Source organism: Hirundo rustica, chromosome 19 (assembly GCF_015227805.2).
Source record: "Hirundo rustica isolate bHirRus1 chromosome 19, bHirRus1.pri.v3, whole genome shotgun sequence".
Classification (NCBI taxonomy): Eukaryota; Metazoa; Chordata; class Aves; order Passeriformes; family Hirundinidae; genus Hirundo; species Hirundo rustica.
In genome coordinates, this window is record NC_053468.1 from 66,971 (window position 1) to 85,026 (window position 18,056).

The window sequence follows — 18,056 nt, forward strand, 5'->3', positions numbered from 1 at the left end:
CAACCTTTTTCTCACTGTTGTTCAGTGTAATTAACGCTGGTTCATGTCCATGGATGGGTGACACTGGTCAGCTGGCAAAGCCCAGGTATCCTGGCATCGAGCTACATTGCCCATTCCTTGGCAGCTTCATGTTTCTTTTACTCTTTAGAAAAATAAAATGAACTGAGGGAAGGAGGGGAAAGAGGTGACAAAATGAAGGCTGAAGAGCTGAAAAGCCTGCTAGCTGTATATGGAGATTGAATCATAACAACACAGATAAACTCCAACTGCACTGGCAAGCATTTATTATCTCCCTATGGAGCTCTGTGGCTCTTCATTCATTTGAGATGTTTCTGGATTCTCTCGTATTTTAATTTGTGCGCGTGAGAGAAAAGAAAAAAGAAATGGTATGTTAAGCTCTTATAATACTTTCCAGCTCTCAAGCCCACATTTACAAAAGGCCAATATAACAAGCGATAGCAATTGAGGGAGAGAGGACAACCCTAATATTCACGTGACCTTAATTGAAGTTTTATGCAGGTCTGGTCTCAAACAAACATGTCTTGACCTCAAGGATAATGCATACTCCAGCATTTTTTCCTCAGGATTTCACCCTTTGAAATGCTGACAAAGCTTTAAGTTTACATGTCGATTACTAGCTTGAATTAAATGACGGCTTTTTTCTGTAACAAGTATTTGCCTGGTTTGCAAGTTAACATGTATAGAAATCTCATTTCCCACCATAAAAAACCCTCAAGTAATGCAATATAAAACATATACTATATTCAAAGTATATGAAAAGTCTTCTTCACCTTACCTTAACGTACCTTCACTGCACTATACAAAAACAAACCAACAATAACTTCAAACTTAGAAACACTAACTATATATTTAAGGTAAGGATATGATCTCAAGATAGCTGGAGGACTGAAAAACACCAGGCTGAATTTGTTCCTAGTGGTGAGTACATGCAGTTTCCCTTAATGTAATGGAGAGAATACTTTGCACCAGGAATGAATTTAAATGCCCAACTATGGTGTGTGAAAATGCTTATGTTCTACAACAAGAAAGGTATCTGCATCAACGTAATTTATGCAGTTGTATGAATTTTTAATTCAGCTTGATTGCTGTTTGTGTTATTTCCTGTATCTAGCAAGGGTGCATCTAAGAAGATTTCTGTCAGTGTGCTTTACAGACAGAACTCTGCTTTCTTTTGCACTGCTGAAACAGTGAAATCACATTCTGGGTTAACGAGGTAGAATACATGTAATATCGGCTCAGACTTGTGCTAGCCCAGTTCTCAACAACTTCAGTCCTTGCCTGACATCTCTATTAAGAACGGTCAAACTCAGCACAACGAACTGTGACCCAACAGTACACTGGCAGCACAAGTGACACAGTATCAGAATGCAGATACACCTTAGCATAGGTCAATCCACTGGCTGTTTTGAATCAGGTATGCTGGTTCTGAAGTTTCTAACAGGTGTGTGTGAACAGAAATGAAGAAAGGAAAATAACATTAAAATTCTTTCTCCTGCAAAATATCACAGAGAATTAGCTTAAATGAAAATAAAAACCCTTTGTATGAAGAAGGATGGAGTGTAATTGAGAGGACTGCTTCCTTTGTTTCTGCACACATCTCCCATGCAGCCCTGGGTCTTATTCTCTGAGGCAGTTACTCAACTGCATAATGCAAAAAACCCCATCTCGTTATCAGCCTTGTTTCTGAACAGAAGAAACCCTTAAAAGCAGTCTCCTTAAACCCTTCCCTAAGTGTCTAACACAAAGGGCACTGTGGAAGAAAAAAGCTAAACAAACCCATCCTCATACAAAGGTGCTAAAGTGAAAAAAAGCGCCCTGTTCTAAATCTTTGTCAGGCATGGGAGAAGTAGAGAAATTTCTGCAAGAATTCAAAGATACATGGGTTTTGGCCAGTTATTTAAAAGATTAACTCATAATTGATATAATATTGGTACTGTGTAGCAGAGAAAATGCCATATTTACAACAGGTTTATCTACAGTATATCTTAAAAATTGCCATTGAATCTCTGAATAAGTTATCAACTAACATAAATGAGGCCTTGATACCATGTTAAAAGCAAATGCAAAACTGACTTTTTTTTCTCTATTTACCTTTTTAACAACTGTAAATACGCTGTGTGTATTGTGTCAACCTCTCAGCTAAGTACTATAAAAATAAATCATTCTCATGGTAGGTAATCAAGAAGTCTGTGACTCACATAAATATTACTTTTATATATACTTGTTTACTTGAATAAACTTGTCAACAGATATTTTCAGGAATGACTATATATAGAAAATCCATAAAGAAAAGCCTCCTAAATTGGACAAATATATTAAATTCTTTTGAAAGCTTGATTAATTAACAAGCAACATTATGCCTGAGCTCCATACCACTGATGGAGAAGCAAGCTAGGTCTTTTTCTCTCCCTGAAGTCAACAAGGTAATTTAATTTTCAAACAACTCGGCAATTTAGGAACCAAAGTAACAATAACAGTGCTTATGCCTTTATCCTAAGTCCCAAATTCTTACTGGTCTATCAGTGCCCATTTCTCACTCCTTTCAGTGGTACATAGTTACACACATATTTACATAAAAATGGCCCCAAATACACCTGAAAGAAAGGATGTGTACCCATAGAAATTCCAGATAAGGATTTGTTGACTTTGAGGAGCAAAATAATCTGATGACAACAAGAAGTCTCTCACATCTTGAATATAAGAAAAACTAAGTTTTATTCTTGTAATCAATCTCACAGTTGTTCAGCTGAGCCCAACACTGACTTCCCACGGAAGCCAATAAATTTCTATTGCCTGGTCTACCAAAGTTTTCTCCTGAGAGAGATCACTGCAATTCATTCCTCAGCACTAAAATGCTACTTATGTATCTATGTAAATCTTTTAACAATGGGATCCTGTAAAATGACATTACTTCTGTGGAGTAATTACATAGTATCAAAAAAGTAACTGCTTCAGAAGTCAGATGTTCTTGTTAACTCTTAAGAATTATGTAATACAAGCTAAACATTACCTTGATTTTCTTCAAGCTTCCCAATTGTTTCTATCTGCTCAACAAGGTCATTTGAGTTCCACTGGCTCATGCCTATGAGAATAGCATTTTTTCCTTCCACCATCTCTTCTGTAAGATGAAAAAGAATAGAATAAATTGGTGTGACAAACAAGAGAAAAATAACAGGGTGAGTACTAGTAATTGAGAGAGAAATAGACATTCATTAGAGGCCCCAAGGGGAACAGATATCAGGTTATGCAGGACTGTCCAGGAAAGCTTCTTGTCTACTCATATGCTTTATAGCAAGCAATCCTGTACGCTTCATTGACTATGTGCAGGAAAACATGGAAAGGACTGCTGAATCTTCTCTCTCTTGAGCAGCCACTGTAAAACTAAGTCTCTAATAATCACTGAGTCTTAGAGTGGTTGGTTGGTTTGGGGGGGTTCTTTTTTTTTTTTTTTTTGGAAGAACGTTCAAAAGGCAGAGCAGAGGGAAGCGTGGACACACAGATCAGTTCAAGACTTTTCAAGAAATATTTTTTCCCCTTTTTTATCAAAGCCACCAGTGCTACGTAAAGCTTTATACTTTCATCTAGGGACACACCAACATAACGGAATGGAACCAAGCTCACAGCACAGAGAAGCATCTCTTTTATTGAAATCCCACCCAGGAAGTGGGACAGGAAAAACTGAAAGCACAAAACACAACCTGTAGATAGATATTAAGTCTCTTTTGTAAAAAACAAATGCAAAACCAAACAGGCCTAGAAGCTGCAGGAAAATATTTTCCTTCAATTTAACAGCTATTTGGCAAGAAGGGTGCACTATTTCTTTCTGAATAAATTTACTCAAAGCACTTCAGCCTGGCTGGATACAACCTAGAATGGTCTTTGTACCTAGGGCAAGCACACAGAAAAAAGTAAGTAAAATAAGTAATAACAGTTCTTTACTTGTTACGGCAGATTCAGAGAATGGGTCAAATTCTGTCCTCTCGTACTGCCTTTCATAGAGAGAATGGCTCTAATAGGGGAGTAAACACAGAATAATTTAGCCATGACATTTCTGGCTAAAACAATAATTTTCAAATACCTACCTTGCAGTAGGCCTCTAAATGATTTAAAAATTTATGCTCTTTCATGTTTTCTTACATGTACCTTTTAGAGTGATCTTGGTACTGGAGAAAGATGGATATATATAAAGGACTGTATGTATCACTTCACAGTCGCCACCGCATCTTATCTCTCCCCAAGTCATACCTTTACAAACAATGATACAGGTCATTTATCAGATTTATCAGAGAAGCAGGATCCAGCAAAGCCCTGAGACCTGATGCAATCTCAGCTGCTCCCTGAGACAGAGAGAATCAACCACTTAGCACAGCATTTTGCTCAGGTTTTTGTCACTTACTCCCAGAGGCTGATTTATTTGAAGTTCTATAAGGAGGAAGGCAAGGAGCCATGGTGGTTTTGGTCTCTTTCCTCCCCCCCTCAACGAGTGGTTTTAAAATCCATCTGAGTGTGATGGGTATTTTCATTAATGTTTTGTGCTTAGCCCTTACTGTTGTTCCTCCTGCTAACTTTTTGAATTATCAAGGAGTGTCTTGCCCCCCTGAGCCTCACACCAGCCCCTCAGTGCAATTGCACAAATACAGACGGAAAAGCATTCAAATTAGCAGCAGCGTAGAACAAACACAGCCCTCAAGAACCTCCTTAAGGTCTAGCAAGGGTGAGTGTCTGGCTGACAGGTGTAACATTTTATCCAAAGATAAAAACGGGAGATAATGGTTCTCTACTGTAGATTTTGTTTTCCTGCTTTGCTCTTCTTGAGCGAAGTCCAGTGTTGGCATCAGAAGACCCAGCAGCAGCAGCAGCAGCACAACCGATGGCCCTTAACACTGGCAGGTGTGCGCAACAGGCATGACGACCAGTGAAAAGAACTGAAAACAAATGAGAAACAGTGCCTCCAGGGCTGTGTAACAGAAGATTTTTTTTTTTTCAGGTTAAAGGCAGTAGCGCAGGCATGTGGGGAGATCTGTATGGGGGTGTTTGCCTGTCTGTGGAAGTCTGATGAAATGGCCAGATGGGAATGTGCAGGGCTCTCTCAGCAGCTTTTCAAATCTGAAAAAATGTTAGTCAACCGTGGATTTTCATATTCTGACAATTTTGTGAGGATGTATTCAGCTGTAATTTTCATCCTCTGTGATCAGAGGTATGTTGCAGTTAAATTACAAGGTAGTTTCCTGCATAAAATATCATTTTACATGTTGACACAGTAAAATTCCTGCCTAACTTTTGTAATGTCACATTGAAAGGAAGAAACAAAAGAAAGTCAGGCAATATAAAACAGTATAATATTACTTCTCCCTTTCCATATGGATTCCACTAAATTAAGTAGTCACGACAGATGAATCAACAGTTAAAACATGTACAGCTGCTTTGACCCAAACACAGGTGCTTGATTCTCTGTTTACAAGGCTGCCAGCCAGAAATATCTTTGTTCGAGAAACTGAGATTTGACTCCAGCTGTTTTTCAGAACACAAAAGCAGCTCACTAATGTTATGTTTTGATGGTGCCGACTGCTGTGCCCACTGTTTCCTACTTCATCCTGCCTACGAAGTACAAATTACACACGGGTACATGTGGGATAGCTTCCAGATTCTCCCATGAAGAATCCCCATAGTACTCAACTCCAGCTGCACTGTGCAGCTGCAAGAATATCAAACACTTATGAAGCACTCTGTATAAGTAACAGAGAATGGGTGAGAAATACAGGTAAGAAATACTGCAGAAAATGTTACGCTGGAGAAAGAAAAAGGGTATCAAGATACCTCATTTTCAGGAGGTGAAAGCTACAGTCTCTGTCCCGGACAAGTTTCCCTCACTCCAGCACAAACCCCTCTTGTTTCTTTGGTGCTAAGTTTAATCTACTGATAATGCCAACTACTTCACCCGCACATATGTTTTCCTGTACCAAAGACACAAGCTCCCTTATCACCAAGAGAGCTTCTGGGTAGAGAAACACCTTCTGCCTCTTCTGCTAGTATTTTTGCTTCTTCTGTGTACATTTATTTTCCTGACATTTAAACACTTATTTCTGAAAGGCTGTTTGGAAGAAAGCGGAGATGATACTAAATTAGGAGGACCTATGGACTGCCTCAAGCGTAGTGAGGCCTTGCAGATAGATCTGAATAGACCACTGGGCAATCACCAGCCATGTGAAATTTAACATGCGTGAGTGCTGGATTCTGCACCTGGGATGGGGTAATCCTGGTTAGACCTACAAACTGTGGGAGAAGGGGGTGAAGAGAAGCCCTAGGGAAAGAGATCTGAGGGTTTAGGTTGATGGCAAATTGAATACGAGTAAACGGTGTATCCTGACAACCAAATGGGCCAAGAGTATCCTGGGGTACATCAGGCACAGCACCCTGGCCAGCTGAAGGAAGGTGACTGTCCCACTCTGCTCTGGCACAGCTGCACACCGAGTCCTGTGTCTAGTTTTGGGCGCCATAATACAAGAAAGATCTAAAGCTATTAGAGAGCATCCAGAGGAGGACAACCAAGATGATGAAAGGTTTCAAGACCAAGATTTATGAGGAATGACTGAGGTCCCTTGATTTGTTCAGTTTGGAGAAGAGGAAACGGAGGGGAGACCTCACTGCAGTCTGCAACTTCCTCAAGGTGGGCCATGGAGAGGGAGGTGCTGATACCTCTTTGCTGACCAGTGACAGGATATGAAGAAATAAAAATCTATCTAAACAAAACTTGATTTGAAGTGCATTTTTGCAAGGTAACTATCAAGTAATCTAAACTTGGAAATACTTGTATCAACTCAATATGCCCAGAAAACTCCAAGTTCTTGGCATTTCTTGGAATTTCTTGGCATTTCTTGTTCTCAGTCCACAGTGCATGCCCTACCAACTCCAAAAATGCAGGCATCAAACTGACCTTCAAAGCATTACTGAACAATGGATCTTGATGATTCAAAAGAATATTCCATCAAGCATAGTAAGTGATCATACTCCCAAAGACAGAATCTAGTCACACTTTTGATCTATTCACATCAAAGAAAACTACACCATTTAGAATGTCTGAAACATCACCATTTTCGTTCCCTTTTTGGAGAAAAAATTTCAAGCATGATTTGGTGCCCAAAGTTACAACTGCAGCTTCACACAGGATCTGGAAACATTGCTGAAATCATCAAGACAGCTATTTTAAGCACATGGTAGAACTTTGCAAAGCACAAAGGCAGCGTGGAGGAAAATCAGCATAGGATGTATTTCTTTTCTATTTCCAACTCTTCCACTCACTAAAGCTTAAGATTTAAATGCGGCTTAAACAATTTGGGTATCCTATTCTCACTGAATACTCAGTGGGAAGAGATCACCATCTCTCATTCTCTTCGTGCTTAGATGTCTTCCATGCACATTTAATTTTGATCCACAGAAGCAATTTATCACGTATTATTATCTCTCACTAAAAGTCTGTTATTAGGAGATGAACAACTCAGTAACAGATGTTGTTCACTATCTTTACATAGCAGTGACTTTCTATTTCAAGTAACCATTATAAAAATGATGGCGACTGTCATTACAAGCATTTCAGACTACATAGACTACCTCTGACATTAAAACATACGTATTTAAGGAAAGTTCTTTCAGACAAAGCAAATTAAATGCGTCAGATAAGCTTAAACTTTGGTTACTGCAAACAGAACCAAAACCAGAGCCCCAGCCTCCCACTGGAGGTGGGAGATTGTGTATGCATACAACCTACAGATTCTTCTCCCACTTCAGAACAAAACTTGGCATGTTACCGAGCACGTCAAGATTCAGGGCCTCACGGATGACGTAGGGAGTGCTGCAGTTACCTCAGCTGGTTAGAGCACAGCGCCATAGTCACAGGTTTGATCCCCATATGGGCTATTCACTTAGGAGCTGGACTCATTGATCCCTGTGGGTCACTTCCAAGTCAGAATCCACAAGTCTTCAAATACTGCTCCTTGAACAAGCAGAGGTCCCAGTCCCTCCAGTGAAAGTTCTGATAGAGTGGAAAATCTAAGACGTTGGTCTTAAAAGTTGGCCATCAGTAACATGGACGCTCATGGCCTTCATCAGGAACTGTGAACAAGAGCACTCCCATTGTAACCTCATACACTGTCTGAGCTGGGAAGGACCTGGATCAGGCCCCAGGAGGTCTGCACTGGTGGCATCTTGCTGCTTCTGATGCCTGACTCAGTTCAGGGCAGCTCACTCATCCACCCCAGCACCTCACCAAACTCCTTCAGGTCCATTCACAAATCCTGGGTAGAAGAACTGATGGAGGTTTTGTCTGATGAGGACAATGCCGCCAGTTCACCCATGAAGGAACTTAGTTAATTGTTGCAAAATTGGGAGAAAAATGGGGAGGGGAGGACAAAAAAGTGTACTCACCTCGTGCATCAAAGAATTCATCATCGGAGCTCTCTACAGAGTCTCTGAGAACACTCTGCATGTGCCGCTGAGCACCACCAAATCGGCATGGGCCAGCTGGAAATAAAAGGAGACTCACATTAACTCAAGGGAATGCTCTCTTCTGCTGCAGAAAAGACCCCAACCCATTAATGAAGTTTGTGTAGGTGCCTCAGGATGATGGCCACCATGATGCACACTTTAATCTCAACTGTCAGCCAGCCAGAGCTCTCAGGATGGCAAAAAAATACTTCCACTTAACCAAAGTGATTAAAACAAGTTTGTGTTAAAGATAAGCCTGCATTCAGCTAATGCAGCAACCTCAAAAGATAAATTCTTTCCTGTTGAATTTGTCTGGCTGTTCCATTCCAACACTCAAATTTCATATTATTTCTAAGACACAAAGCAGCATTTCCCCAGGACATGGCAGTAGCTCCCACTTAAATTCAATTTAACTCCTAAAAGAAGTGCCATCTTATTTGGCTCACAGATTTGCAGACAAGCTACTCAATTCTCACTCACTGAACTGGTTTCATCTGAGAGCTTTGCTGTGCTGGAGCCTGGGGCTTTCATTTGGAGCTTGTCATTTGAAGACAGGAAGGCAAAACCACATTAGAACAGGTACAGTAACAGATACAGTCATGACAGCTTAGATGGTCCTAATGGATTATCATACTCAAATTAATTTGTAGTTAGTAAACCAGACTTGTCTAAATATCTGAATTCTCCTTACATCTAAGCAACCCAACACTAGAAAGAAGTAGCGAAAAGATATTCCTTATATTAACAACAAAGTCTCCCCACAATCTGAGGAGAACCAGGGATCGAATCCACCACAGCCCTAATAACACTGCTGTACAAAGGACACTCATTACCCACCAGAACAGTGTCCTTCGTTTTATTCACTTCTGCAAATGGTGACATCAGACATGATTCTAATGTCCTGAGCCCCTGGCCACAAAAGCATTCTTCTTCTCTCAGTAGTAAAAGAGCAATTCAAACAGAGGATGCATCCTTCTGTACTATTCTGGATAAAACATGCCGCTAGGGCACAGCCTTTTGTTCTTCATTTACTCCACCTATAGATGAATTAATCAGAAATTTAAGTGAAGGGTGGTAAGAAGAAGCAGATTTTAGCTGGCCAAGACCTGAGTAAAAATAATAATCAATTAATAGCATTCTAATTCCATTAAAAATGGTTATTAAGAAGTAAGTAAAAATAATAGTCAACTGCATTTTAATATGGTTTTAAAAAATGGTTATTAAGGAGTCAGTATTCATTACAAGAGTACAGCATGTATTGGGAATGTGCTCAGTGATATCCAGCCGCTACTGGAGCTATTCAGATACATATCTATACTAAAATGCATCACTATAGTCATCAAAATAGTGGGAGAAAGAATGCTATTCTAAACTTCAAATGAAAAAAAGCCTGCATTGGGTCAATGCTTGGAAGAGCAGGCATTCCAAAATTTCAAAAGCACAAGGTGGAAGGCACCAAAAAACCCCCAGAGTGATGTATGGAGGGTTGAACAGAGGGAGAAAGGAAGAACAAAAGGAGGGAGAAAGGAAGAACAAAAGGAGGGAGGAGGATACAAAAATAAAAAATTGTAAAAACCTCAAAGGTACTCCAAACCAAGCAGCAATTCCCTGGAGAACTGCCGCTAGCCTAACTGAAAATCAGTTAAAGCACTCACCCGACAAAAAAAGCTCACGGTTCCAGGGAACTTAGAGTTTGATGTGGAACGCATGGAAGGGCAGGGAAAAGTGTCACAAATATCCAAGCATAAATTCTGACTATGAGAAAAGATCCTGGGAGCATCAGTTTTATTATATTGCACGGGGAATGCTTCTAGATTTAGAAGCAGCTTAAACATAACCACAGTCAGCGGGACAAACCTGTGTAAAGATCACTGCAACAGCTCTCCACATCTAGATTGATTTCCTGGCTGGACTGCATTGCATTGCCCTAATACATTGGTCTTATTAAGTCTGCTTCCTTCTGAGCCAGCAGATTAGCATTAGGTACCTTCAAGAGACTCTATTAACATTTCTTGATTTTATTAGACATTGGCATTGCCTGGACTCACTGATTTGATTTACACTGTCAACTACTGCATATTTTATTTTATAATATTGCTTCAGAGAATGAAAAAACCAGCCCTACTTCAGGACACGGGTGAGCTCCTCGGTAATGACAGTTTATACTCCTATGGCAGTGAACCTACCCTTTATCAGATCAGTCAGCTGACTCTTAGCACCAAGATTTCAGAAATTTTTGCACCCAGGGTAGCAACTTTCATTTCATCCCAGTTGTTCAGTATCACAATTGCTGATCAACAAAGGGGAAAGCATGTAGAAATGCTTTGAACACTACATGACCAAGCTGTGAGTCACAACCGTTAAACTGGAAGTACACACAGTAGTTCCCCATAAGCTGTTGGAACAGCATGACAGAGGGACAGTAGGATATAAGCGTAACATTTCCAAGAGGTGGAGGGAGAGCCCATAGAAGTGCACAGGTGCTTTTCTTCTAGAAGAAGCAGAAGTGAAGTTTCGTATCTAACCTGTTCTGTCTGCAGAGAACTGCAAGTTGTGACAGTCACAGAGGGAGCTGGCAGGGGCTTGCCCTGAGAAGAGAGCCCCAGTAAAAGCTAGGGAGAAGACAAGAGCAGAGCCATCCTAGCAGAAATATGAACAGAAGCTGAATGCTCTAGTTAGGCTAGCACTAACTGTAAATAATTGTAATTAAGATTACAGACAGAGGTTTTTCTCAGTTTAAAAAAAAAAAAAAAAAAAAAAAAAAAAAAAGTCTTGTTTCTCTTTTCTTCAACAAAGAACAGCTGTAATTTCACTGATACTTTGCTGCATCAGTGACCTGGTGACCTGAGAGGAGGTGCTGTGATGCACATTCAATATTGATTTCCTTACCCCTATGTGTAAGTAAGGATTACAACTGAAATCTATATCCTGCACAACAACCTCCATAAGGGGAAGAGCCACAGATCACAATCAGCTGCAATCGCCTGTGATAAGCAGCAAAATAGCCAGAAACTTTGATTAAAAATTGCTACAGAAATAGCTCCATGTTCTATTACGCAACACTTGCACTTCAGCTGAAGGCAAGTCAGACTGCACCTCTGTACACGTCATCCTAATTCAGATGCAAGGCAAATTTCATCCTTGGTGTTTAGTGACTGTACATAATCCCAGCAAACAGCATAAGAAACAGTTCCCACTCACATATCAGCAGCTTATAATGCTGTCCGTCCAGAGATGGAACAACCCACTAAAATGATGCAATCTCTGATATGTTCCACAAATAGACCTAAGGAGCAGAACAGTCATGGAAAATGCCTATTCCACTTTCACCCACAAACACCAGCAGGGCTCGTTCTACCATAGTTCCATAAGAAACCAACAGTAGTTGAAAAGTATATATAAGAGAAGAATCAGCTGGAGCTTCCTCTGGTCAGGAGGCATAAACCCAAATTCTTTCCAAAGGTGTCTCTTTTTTTTTTACAAACTGGCAATGATATGACACTAAGCAGTGCATGAGCACACTTCATGCCATGTGATATGAGGGTGATTCTAAAAGAGAAAAAGAAAAACACAACAGGAATTAAAGTAACCCTACTGGTCTACAGCCAGCATTCTCCGGACTAAGGAAATGGAAACAGAAAAACAGATAAGAAGTGAAATAAAGCTGAAGAGGCTCTGAAAAACAGTTTAAGAAGCAAAGGTTTTCCTCTGAAAACTGAATAGCTAATGTTGTTGATTCCCAGCTTTAATCCCTTTCCTATATCCTTTGGAAGGCCTGGTGTCCAAAACACGCACATCCTGGAAGTCCCAAGCATCCTAAGACAGAACAGCTCACCACTGCCACTCAGTAGTAAGGACATGTTCTGCTACCAGTACCAAAAAGGCTGCTCCAATATTACTTATTAAGCAAAGATAGTACTTAAAATGCATACCAAGTGAGGAGAAAGAAAAGGCATCTACTTTCCATTTCCATTCCAGTAACTGGCATCAATTCTGACAGCCCAAAGCAACACCATGCACTACAGGCCCTAGGTCCTTAGGTGGCATACATCTGGAGGTGAAACATGTGCAGAGTACAAGAATATCTTTTGGCAACAGGAAGGAACATTTTCCAGTGGAAATGATGTCCTCTAAGCACACATTGCCAAGGCACAGGGATGGAATCTACTACTGGATCTAACGAGCGGAAAATTAATTTTCAAATGCAGCAGGAAGTAAGCCTAGCCCTGCTGTGAAACTACAGCCACGTTACCTTTCTTCACTGATTCTGCCTTCTCCCCATTTTGAAAAAGCTTTTAAAACCACTTACTGCAACTGAAAAAAACCCCCATTACTGGAGTCATCACATCACTGTTTATAGAAGCACTTCATGAGCAGGACCAGCACATACACTTTGGGAATGAAAGAGTAGTGATTGCATTCCTGAAACATACTTGTGAGGGCCGAGTAGCAGCACAGTAGGCTCAGTCCAGAAGATTCCATTTAAGAGTCACTCCAGCATCTCTGTCTTCTGCTTACCAACGCATGCATCACTGGCTACCTTGTCAGGCAAGCAGGACAGATGGAAAGTAAGCAAGATGACCCAAATGCCAGTCATACCAGCCCCTTGTGTACTGGAAGCATCACAGGCTGGTTCCAGAGCCCATCCCAGCTCAGGTGTGCTCACACCAGACTTGCCAGGAAGATGCATTCAAGCAGCTTGGGATAAGAGCAGCAGTTTTCATTGGATGCAATTACAGCACTGGGCTTTACCGTAAAACTAATTCAATATTATCCACTTTGCTGTCATACCATCACAGATTTCAAGTTTGCAGCAGGCCCAGCCTTTTTTCTCCATCTTTTGCTTGGTAACATTTTTTGATTTCCAACCAAGCCCAGACACAAGCACATGCCAGAGGACAGGCAATCATAAAGAAAGCATTCCTGTATACTATCACCACACCTAGGTAGAGACGAAGCAGCACACAGTGTTGTCATAGCTACTGGAAACTCAGTCTTTCACAAAGTCAAACACTGAGGATTGAATTAATCCAAATAAAAAAATAGATTCTATTGCACAGATTAAAACATTTCCACTTTTAGAAGTGTATCATTTGAAGTCAGGAGCAGTTTTCCTAATAAAGTTAAAAAACACAAATCATTTTTCCATTTGGATAGAGATGCTGGGTAGGAGAAAAGACCTATGCTATTGCTACTGACTGCTGTTGCATAATAATACTTCTTTCTGTTTTTCTGGTTTCAGATGCTTCTTGCCTACCCCTTAAGTGATTTAACTGAGCTACCCACACAGTGTTACCTAGTGACTATGCAGTTAAGACTTACTGGAGGCCAAGTTCACCCACTATTATTTTTTAGTTATGATTTATTTCTTATTTGGAAAACGTAAAACTGAAGATGCATGTTACAAGGATGGGAATTTACTGGAGTCCTAAGGACTCAGGAGCTCATACAAGACAGAGGGAGATGCTGATCAGAGGAAGTTCTTGCCTGAACACTGACCACCAAAAAAGATGATATATGCTATCACTGATAGCAGGGCCACATAGCACTCATCCAAAAACACGAATGAATCTGCATCAGAGACTGGAACTGAAATGAAATTAGTTGAAGCTGAAATGAAACACACTTAGAGGAAGGGGTTGGGGGGGCAACATGGACTGAGAGGCATACAAAACTGTGAGGCTAAAGGAGGAGAGGGAGAAAAATAACAGTGGAAGGCAAGAGGGAGGGCAGAGACCACGTAAAAGGCCAAAAGGGATGGGGAAGAAAAAAAGTGGAAGATCAAGTCAAGATATCAAGTCCCCTTGTCAAAATACACAGCTGACAAAGCCAGACATAGTTACAGACAGAAAAAAAGTCCACACAAATTTCAGGTTCTCTTGTCAAGAAGTGAAAGACCTAACTGATGGAGCAGTCCAGATGCAGGTGCGGTCAGAAGTGCTCAACACAACCAGCTCCTCTCTCCCATTCCTCATTCAGTGTCTTTCATCTCACAGCAATTTCTCAGCGAGAAATCCCTCGTTGTCTACTCTGTATATCCCTCCACTGGCAGTTCTGCAGCAGATGGTAAGAATGGACATGCATTTGAATATTGAGTTCAGGTAACAAATCAAGAAACTAAGCTATGCAGGCCTTTAAGACCCTATTTGAAGGTACCAGTGACATTTGCCATCTTGCACTTTGCAGTATTACTAGTGAGGTGGATGAAGAGAGAAAAGAGGTTTAACATGACTGTTCAGACTTCAAATCCTAGATCAAACTTTCCTGTAAACATGGTACATCTCCCAGAGCTGTTTCTTGATACTTCAGATGCCAGCTTCCCCACAGCAGAAATTAATTTCACCTTCCTTTTAGTAGTGTCATCACCTCCTCCAAACTGACTCCCCAAAATCAGAGAAGATATGAATATTCTCTAACCTCTTCTGCAATGACTGTAGGTGGACTGCCTGCAACACATCTGAAACTCTCTACTTTCATAGTGCAGAGCTTTCTGAGGGGGTTCTGGCATTTTTGAGTCACTGCGCTCTGTTAAAAATGAAGTCAGAGCTGAAGAGCAGATAACCTACCACTCCCATAGGGACATGTCAGGTAGTGATCTGCAATTGTCTCTGTGTGGTTTTACAACTGACACTCTTGCAAATGCCCAAGCATTTTTGCAGAGAGACTACTTCAAGTGCATAAGGTCTGGAGCTCACTAGGTGAGATTTGGTTACTCAAATGAGTCAAGTGTGGACCATGTCTAAAAGCCCTTTACAAGCAACTTGTCATTCAACAGTGAGCAAACAGCACATTCTCACTACAGTTCTGGTCTTCCTTTCTATCTGAGGTAAGGCTACATTACTGGCAGGGGCTACAAGGTAGGATATATACAAGCAAAACATCTTTTTTATACTTGTGCATATTGCAGCCCACATTGATAAACTCGGTGTGCCCAGTTTATAAAAGCAGCACATTTTCCCTATGCCAGATAGTTTCTTCCAGACCTCCTTTGTGAACATTCTATTCTTACTTTGCAATAAGTAGTGACATCACAAAGACTCTTTCAAAATATGTACTTTGTCACTGAAATCACATCCAAGACAAGTACTATGCTTTAAAATTCCTGTGCAAAATTGTATTTGAACACACAAACTATGTATTACAGGCTGCATTACTCACGTATCACAGAAAGCAAAAGCATTGCCATCTGATTTTCCTATCCAGCTTAAAAGGACTGCAAGCTAATGCCAAAGGAGAGAAAAAAAAAAAAAAAAAGAAAAAAAACAACCAACCAACCAAACAAACAAAAACAAAAAAAAACCCCAAAACCAAAAACCACCAAACCCACAAAACACTTCTCCCCATTTGCGTACTTCTTCATCTTCCAGAGACAGAAAAGCAACATTTCGTTCAATCCTATATTTGCATCCTCTGAAATTACTAATGCTCTCATGTTCCTGAGTGTTACATCTCTGGGCTGCCATCAATCCATGCTTATTTTGGGGCAGAAAATAAATAAACAGAGCTAGAGAAAAAACTGCTTCCGGGTTTAGCTTTAATATTGCCATGCTGCTGTAAAGCCATGTCAAGACCTGGCACTAAACACTAAACAAGTGTCACATACTGACCATCCAGTCGTAGCAGCTAGGCCTTCACCTGCAACAGCAATGGGTTCTACATACAACCTAGAAGAAAAACACTTCTGCATCAGCAACTGCACTCTCATCTGTTCTGGCCTTTGTGCACACAGAAAATATGCTACCACGTTCAGGCTGCACCTGCCACTGGGTACAGGACATCAGGGTGCTGATGATGTTGAGCATCCTCAAGCCCTGGTCTCAGACCCAGCAACCGACCTCCAACCTCCACAAGGCTCAGGCTCCAGCAGAAGCACGAGTTACGCGAATGGGCAAGGCGCAGCGCAGGCTTTCGTCAAATTCCACACAACAGCGCACCTGTATTGTTCTCTGACCACGGCTGCTGCCTCCCGGTCTGTTCCTCCCGAGTGGGCGGCAGCGAGCACCGGCCCGACCAGGCGGCAGCCACGGAATTCCCCTGGAGCTGGGAGAGACCGTTCCCGGACCCGCACCGGCGGAACGCGGGGAGAAGGCCGGGCAGCAGCGACGGGCGCGGGCGGCTGCGATGTCCCCGCAGACACGCGCGGCCGTGCCGCGACCACGGCACCGGCAGATGCGGGCGCCGAAGGCAGAGCGGGCCGTGCTCGATATCGACGACGAGGTCAAATGTACCCGCGCCTCGTCCACACGAGTTTGCGTTCACCGCTCCAGAGGACCGACGGCGAAGGACGCAGGAGACGGAGCCGCGGGTGGGCGGGGAACGCGCCGGAGCCTCATCCTCGCCGCGCCCCCGGGGCCCCGCGCTCCCCTCGGGGCCGCCCCATCCCGCCCCGTCCCGGCCCAGGGGCCTCGCTCTCCCCTCGGCACTGGCCCATTGCGCCGCGCGGGCTCAGCACCAACCTGGGACTGGAGCTTTCGCCATTTCAGCGCTGCCCGCTCGCAGCCAAGCCGTCCTCAGCCGTGTCAGGTGCTCGCCCGCTGGGCGCTCCGGCACCCTGCTCTCCGGCGCCCCATCGGCTTTCAGCAGAGGCCCCGCGCCGCCCTCTTGCCTGCGGCGCTGAGAGACGCGGCCGGGAGACGCCGCCGCCGCCCGGTGCCGCCCGCCCGCCGCTGAAGGCGCAGCCGCCGTCGCTAAAGGCGCAGTGAGCGGCTCCGCGGAGAGCGGGGGCCGGGCCGGGCCGGGCCAGCACGGGGACGTGGCTGCTCATAAAGGGCCTGGAGAGAGCGGCCGCGAGGTGCGAGCAGCACCCCGTCCCGGGCAAGGGCTGGGCGGCGAGTCTGGCCCCGCCGCTGCCGGCAAGGACCCTCCGCCCGGAGCTCGCCTCGCCCGCTGCCCTCACGACACGCCTCCCGGGGAGGGGTCGCGGCTCCCTCGCCGTTTTGGCGCCCCTCGGAGCTACGAGCGCGCAGAGCAGGAGGGGGCTGAGACCCGCGCCGCGCTCCTGCCCCGCTCCCGCCCTCAGCTACCCGGGGCGGGCCGAGTGGCGCTGTCCCTACCCTGGCCCGTGGTGCCGGGGTGCGCACGGCTCGGCTGCTGCCGCGGCACTGCCCCTGCCACGCCGCTCCTGCGAGTGGCTGCTCTGGATTTTAACAGCAAGGTTCCTGCGGGTGTTGTCAAGCGCCGTGTCAATGCAGTGGCTGAACAACTGCAAAGCCGCCTTTTAAGTCAGCCATAGGAAAGTAGCTTAGAGTCTGCTGAAAGCTGAGTTAGGGAACTTGGCAGGGTTCGTCCCTCTTCAAGAGCCTCATTAGCAGCATGTCTCTGAAAGCAGAGGAGCGAACTTCTCCAGAACCCCCAATAACCGGGAGAAATTCATCTTAAGGAGCATCTTAAATTGCAGCCCTTGTAGAAAAGATGGGAGGAGGCTGGCAGGGAGCTTAGGCGGGATTGTATGTTACTACAGTGTGTCAGAACACCACCAAATAAAAGGCAGTGAACAAATTTTTTGCCCCAAAAACCCTACAATTAAAGAACTGAGCAAACATAATGCAACCAAG

At 43.3% G+C, this 18,056-nt stretch overlaps 1 protein-coding gene across 3 annotated transcripts in view; it reads right to left on the reverse strand.

Moving 5' to 3' along the window:
* PITPNM3 (PITPNM family member 3) overlaps positions 1 to 17,084 on the reverse strand; it is a 51,692-nt gene extending 34,608 nt beyond the window's left edge. For 2 of the 3 annotated variants that reach the window (XM_040082337.2, XM_040082336.2), the window contains exons 1-3: positions 16,959 to 17,084; positions 8,443 to 8,538; positions 3,032 to 3,139 (exon numbers count right to left, since the gene is read on the reverse strand). In XM_040082337.2, coding sequence (XP_039938271.1) covers positions 3,032 to 3,139; positions 8,443 to 8,538; positions 16,959 to 16,980 — 226 coding nt within the window. In that variant the 5' untranslated portion in view covers positions 16,981 to 17,084. Of the gene's footprint in view, positions 1 to 3,031; positions 3,140 to 8,442; positions 8,539 to 16,436; positions 16,550 to 16,958 lie in introns of those variants that run through there. The other variant, XM_058422987.1, reaches the window with a different exon arrangement.
* Between the last annotated feature and the right edge of the window lie 972 nt (positions 17,085 to 18,056).